Here is a 6,476-nt window from a genome sequence, read left to right on the forward strand (position 1 = left end):
AAATCAAAGGTTATTAAAGCTAGATTTTTTACGTCATTCCTCAATCGTTCTCTAGGGTGTAGTTTAAACCTTTGAAGATCTACTTGCATATTTGCATTGATTCACATATGATTACGAAAGAGGAAGGTGTAATGAAGACGAAAGAGAACATGTTTGCGGAAGCCAGATCGATTGAATGTAAAATCTAGTGGGAAGCTGGGGACTGTGACAAAGAACTTTCAAAAAAAAAAAAAAAAAAAGACCAACTGTAAATTTCTATACACTTGAACAATTTGAGGGACAGAGTGTAAAGTGATGAGCAAAAAAAGAAGAAGAAAACATAAGTACAGAAAATCACACCCCTGTTTTTGTGACTATCCTAACTCCTACATGACCAGAAATAGCAAGCAACACAGTTTCAATCCTAGAGAGTTCTTACACTAGTGTGAACTCAATTCCCTCATAAAAATATCCTCCATATATGATTCCCTTGCTTCCGTCAAGAGCACAAAAACGTTCAGGACTTGGCACAAAGCTTCAGTGTAAGGGTCAAAAAGAGTCGAGACTATAGTCTTGCAGTATTCATGAGGTTGGAAGTTGGATGAAGTGTTCCAAGATTCTGAATGTTTCCCGTAGCTGAGAAATTGGAAGACAAATGAAAGATGCATTCGCATTCGGGTAAAGGGTATGTGTAAATGGAAGTTTTCCGGTTGATCTTCCTGACCCTAGGTACCATCACTCCCTTTCTATCACTTTCCCCTAGCATCAATTTCATCTCTTTTTTGAAAACTTCCCACCTGTTCAAGATTCAGATTCAGAGGAAATTTGTACAAATTCCCATTCAAAAAGTATAGAACGGCTATAAGGTCTCTTGTGTGCATGAGAGCTATGGAAGATATGTCAAAACTCTGCGTCGTTTCGTGGCTCTATATTTGATCAAAAGTTCATCTCTTCCTAGTGTTTATATATATTATACATTAACTCTACGATGAGGAAAGGAAGAGTTATTGTACCTCACGTCCATGTCCTGAAGAAGGAGAACGAGTTTGGGTTTGTCCGGTATGACAGTTTTAGCATGTCCACCGAAGAGGAATCTCCGATGGCCCATCAAAAAATGGGGAAAGTTTCCACCTTGAGTTGTCACAAACACTTCACTTAACAAGCTCACTGTGTAGTCCAAAGCAGCCATTCTGGAAGAATATCCCTAATTAATCAGAGCAACAAGACAAATTATCAGACTTGGAAATGTTGATTTGGCTTAGAGACTGATGTAAGTCAAAATAAAAACCTCAAATGGGGCAAGCTCCTCTCGAGTTGCAAGAGACTCTTTTGTGTAGAGACGGGGAAACATTTCCTGGAGAGGAGCCAAATGTTTCTCACGCTGATAGATTCGTCCCGAGGCCAAATATATTGACGTGTTGTTATCAAATCCCATACCACGGAGCATCATACCGACCTATGTTGACAATGCAAAATAGCAATCGGAAAACAAAGCTCAATAAAGAAAATTTTGATGGAAATGTTGTTAATCAATGCCAACCTCTAACGGGGTAAGGGGACATTTTCCATTAACTCGGTTAAGGTCAGGCCTAATGACACGATCTCTTCGTTTGAACTTTCCTTTCCAACTTTTCTGTCTGATCACATCCATTTCAGATTTCTCAGCTCTTCCACCTTCGTAGAGACAACATGAGAATGCCACCATGTCCTTAAAAAAAAAAAACCAAGGCTTTTTAATTAAATCCTTGTCTCTCTAAACCATAAAAGTGATTCTAACTAAATACATCATAGACAAAAAAAAATATACCTCCTCAAATCGAAGGTGAACTGAGACATACTTTCCTCCGGTCTCTGAGCTTTTCTCGACCATCCGATCGACTAACTTTTCAGCTAGTGTTGATATGGGTGAAGAAAACTTCAATGCATTGTAATTAGCTATGCACCTCAAAAGTTGGATATATGGTGGAACACTCATCGCCAATCTATTTGCGAAAGGAGAAATCCGTATAACCCTGAAAACAAATAAACAATGACATCCCCCCCTTAAGAGACCAAAAAAAAGAAAAAAAAGAGTTGTTAAGTCATGTAAGAAGATATAATATAAGTGAACCTACCCATGTTCCTTTAAGAGCGGATAGACTTCCCCATTATAGTAGTTTACGGTAGCCCAAGCTTGAACCCGAATAGTAGGGATACTTGACATGTTGTAATTAAAACGAGTCATTATCTCATCAGGAACATCTCTCACAATTTTCACATAACCTTCGAGGCTAGATATGAAATGATCTTCGTCATAAATATCCCCAAATGTGCTGCCACAATTATTATACATTCCTTAGTCCAAAATATTTTAACAAAAACTGTGATATTTTTAAAATGGCTACTTACCTAGAATCCTTCCAAATAGCATGAAATTCAAACTGGGGTATGACTAAAACTGCGTTGAGGAGTCCAGCAACAGCCACAGCATTGCAAATCTGAAACAATCGAAAAAATTGAATAACAAGAAACATGTTTTAGCAAGAGGAACAAGAAGAAGATGATACCGCTGAACGCTGCTGATTAAGACCACCATTTGCCTCAACGATCAAGTAACCAGTAGGAATAAGATGAGAAGATTCTGAAACAAAAATTCATCAAAACGCATTTGTAAGATTGTTCTAAAGAATCAAGTTTATTTAATGATCCAAGAAACTAGGAAGCAAGCAGCCATAAATAAAAACTAAAAAGGAAATAAGTTAGCTCCTTACCACTGGTAAGACCAAGACGTGATGAAACTGTTGAATTAGGACAAGGTTTTGGCATTTTTGGTCTCCTTTTGTATTTCCACACAGAAGACAACTGCTACCAAAATCGAACAAAGGGACATTTTTTAAACAATCGACATAAAAATCGAGACTTTACTGTGGAAGACGAAGAGAATGCAAAAAGAACCTACCTCAAGGGCGGTTGAATTGTCAGAGAGAATGTCATCTTTAAGTTTCCGGTAAATCTCGGGGCTCCGATAAACAGACCCGGGAACATAAACCCACCCGACAAGACCCGAGAAAGGACCGACACACATGAGAAGCCCAGAAGCGTAAATCATAGGAAGGAGAAGCAAGTAACGGAGATTTCTACGGAGAGAGAAAGAGGAAGCTCTGAGTAAAGTCTGCCGCCGTTGACGACGGNTTGAATAACAACTCTTTTAGAAACATGTTTTAGGAAAAGGAACAAGAAGAAGATGATACCGCGGAACGTTGCTGATTAAGACCACCATTTGCCTCAACGATCAAGTAACCACTAGGAGCAAGATGAGATGATTCTGAAACAAAAATTCATCAAAACACATTTGAAAGATTGTTCTAAAGAATCAAGTTTGTTTAATGATCCAAGAAACTAGGAAGCAAGCAGCCATAAATAAAATCTAAATAGGAAAGAAGTTAGCTCCTTACCACTGGTAAGACCAAGATGTGATGAAACTGTTGAATTAGGACAAGGTTTTGGCATTTTTGGTCTCCTTTTGTATTTCCACACATAAGACAACTGCTACCAAAAATCGAACAAAGGGGCTTTTTAAAACAATCGAGACTTTACTGTGGAAGAAGAAGAGAATGCAAAAAGAACCTACCTCAAGGGCGGTTGAATTGTCAGAGAGAATGTCATCTTTAAGTTTCCGGTAAATCTCGGGGCTCCGATAAACAGACCCGGGAACATAAACCCCCCCGACAAGACCCGAGAAAGGACCGACACACATGAGAAGCCCAGAAGCGTAAATCATAGGAAGGAGAAGCAAGTAACGGAGATTTCTCCGGAGAGAGAAAGAGGAAGCTCTGAGTAAAGTCTGCCGCCGTTGACGACGGAGGACACGCCGGTTTGGAGATAAAGGCGGGCTTGGTGACTCACTTCGACAGCCATTATCGTTACCTGTAACAACACCATTGTTGCTCCCGCCATTGGGCTGGTGGTGGATTTTGCTTTTCATCAAGCAGAAACTATAAAGTTTCGATTTTTATTTTGTGTGGAGAGAGAGAGAGAGAGAAAGAAAGATCTGGCTTTTGTGTGTGTTTAATACTCTCCGAGCTTGAGAGAGAGAGAGAGAGATAGAGAGAGAGAGAGAGAGTGGTGTATCACAGAGATCTCATGGAGGTTTGTACAGATAATGTTGGAGACGATGGATCTGTGGAAAGTTTCAGTAACATTGTCGAAGTTCTTTTTATGGTCTGACGCATAAGACAGTGAGATTATTAAAGAGACGAAACATGATTACACCAAGAATAAATTAGTCATTTAAAGATTTTCTCTGTTGTTGGTCATTTCATTTTTTTAAATAAAATTTAAAGTAATGTCAAGGTCGTTTTATGATTCAATCCAACAGATTCAAAATTTGATTAGGAAAATGTTTCTTTCAACTGAGTAACTTATTTTAGAGTAAGTTTCAACTGATTTTTTTTCTTCTAATGATTACTATTTGTAGAAAATTAAATGATAATATTGGTGATATTAAAGAGAAAACAAAAATGTGTAGAATAATTTCTTATTTTAAAAAAGTTTTATTGATTTTTTAAGCACATGATAACTTTTTTTTTAATGGTAATTTTCATAAATACTACTAAAATGAGTTTTCTCTTTTTTGTAAAAAAATATCACTTTTAGTTTGATCCCAAAAATATCATAATTTTTTTTTTCTATACCATAAAATTTGTTTTTTTTTTCTAAAAATACCAAAAAAATAAAATTTTTTTTTTTATATTCTTTAAACATAAAAATTTCAACCCAAACCTTTAAAAAAATTTATATCCAATGAAAAATCAATTTTTTGTGTTTGTGGTATTTTTGGAAAATAAAAACTTTGTGGTATTTTTGGAAAAAAAACTCAAGTGTAGTATTTTTGGATAAAATACTTAAATTGTAATATTTTGAGGAATTCCTCTTTTATTAACTGTGACATGAATAGTTAATATTTTGTTTTTTGTTTTTTTTTTGGGGTAGAAAGTTAATATTTTGTTTTAAATATATTGTTGATTTGATTTCAAAGTTAGAGTAGTATACTAAAAATTTTAGATGTTTTTAAGATGTTATATTTCCAAAAAGATGTTGGTAGATAAGAAAAAATAATGGTTTTATATTAAATCGTGGAACAAATTTATAATTTATTTTCTTACAAATTTCCATAATTCTATTTGACCATTTTTTCAACTTAACAAGTTAACTAAATTGGCTGTGTAAATACACTGATTAATTTTATGGGGATTGTTTACTAGAAACGTCACATTTACTAAATATTTATGGGATTGTTCATCCAATTTCTTCACTCTAGAATACTCGGTTCCTCCAATTTGCTTTCCGGTCGCATGAAATATTCTTGAATTAATAATATAAATACACAATAGCAATGCATTTCCTAGTCGGAATAAGGTAGAGACTAGTCGAATAGCGGAAGAAAACAAAGTTACAAAGAGAAAATTGGGTTTTAGGAATAATATGTGGCCTAGTCTTTAGTTATTTGAGCTCAGTTTTTTTATATATATATAATATCAAATGAGAGTCACATAATATTTAGTTATCATTACAAACCAAAAAAACAATGTTTTGAAGAAAAGTTAAAAGTCTGTGGAAAGATCTAAACCGAACGTTTTGGTAAGTGATGATTACAAAAGAAGCATAATATGTGGACATAATAAGACCAAAACACCATTTAATCCGATAATATGCATGTTTTCTTAAAAATAATAGGCATGTCTTTTTTTTTTAATATATAATTCAGGTTTCAGGATAAATCTCTAAATTTATAGAAGAATCGGAAACTAATCTTTGGAGAGCTAGTATATCATAAGTTTACAAATATATCCTAACCAATGAGCCCATATTCATTTGGTTAGAGGGATAAAACTAAACAATTTAAAAAAAAAAATCAATTCCTCACATATACTAATAAGACAACTCTTCCACCAAATTTGAATCACTAGTCCACCACCTCATAGTTAATAATACGTATGTTCCATATTGTATACATATAAATAAATATTTGTTATCAACGTAAAAATCATTTACACAATTATATTTTGTTCTGATTAATTACAACATAAAGCATAAAAAATTAAATATCGATAATGGAATGTTGTAAAGCAAACGGATATACTTTACGACCAGTTAAGTACAACTACGGTGATACTAGCTAGTATTATAAGTATGAATACGCACTTCGATTTTTGTATAATTTCACTTTATTCATTACAGGTCTGTAATATCGAATATGAGACGGTACTAAAATATTGAAAAAAAATATGAATTAGGTCCGTTAAAAGAAAGTGGTCACATACTACACATAGTGCACTTGGTGGAGAGAAAAAGGTGCTGCCTATTATTTTGTAATATCTTTCTCCCAACATCAGAATATTATTTTGTCTTTTTTTTTACTACTAGTAGACATATTTTATTTACACATAGCTACCAGATTTATGAAAATTTAGATACTTACTTGATTTTAATATAATTCAATAAAAAAATATTTAGGA

The 6,476-nt window shown here is 34.2% G+C and overlaps 1 protein-coding gene across 3 annotated transcripts; it reads right to left on the reverse strand.

Moving 5' to 3' along the window:
• Window positions 230-4,220, reverse strand: LOC104777517 (uncharacterized protein At1g04910). 3 transcript variants are annotated; one of them, XM_010463068.2, is made up of 11 exons: window positions 3,822-4,220; window positions 2,918-3,149; window positions 2,730-2,823; window positions 2,526-2,599; window positions 2,368-2,456; window positions 2,094-2,291; window positions 1,787-1,991; window positions 1,520-1,687; window positions 1,268-1,435; window positions 993-1,183; window positions 230-776 (listed from the first exon to the last, which is right to left on the reverse strand). In XM_010463068.2, exons 1-11 carry the CDS (start codon window positions 3,941-3,943, stop codon window positions 545-547), a joined length of 1,773 nt encoding a protein of 590 aa, XP_010461370.1. In that variant the 5' UTR covers window positions 3,944-4,220; the 3' UTR covers window positions 230-544. The 3 variants fall into 3 exon arrangements, with proteins under 3 accessions (XP_010461370.1, XP_010461373.1, XP_010461371.1); XM_010463071.2 differs by having other exon boundaries at window positions 2,730-2,820; window positions 3,822-4,219; XM_010463069.2 differs by lacking the exons at window positions 2,526-2,599; window positions 2,730-2,823; window positions 2,918-3,149 and adding exons at window positions 3,210-3,283; window positions 3,414-3,504 and having other exon boundaries at window positions 3,590-4,219.

This window comes from Camelina sativa, chromosome 14, assembly GCF_000633955.1.
Source record: "Camelina sativa cultivar DH55 chromosome 14, Cs, whole genome shotgun sequence".
Classification (NCBI taxonomy): domain Eukaryota; kingdom Viridiplantae; phylum Streptophyta; class Magnoliopsida; order Brassicales; family Brassicaceae; genus Camelina; species Camelina sativa.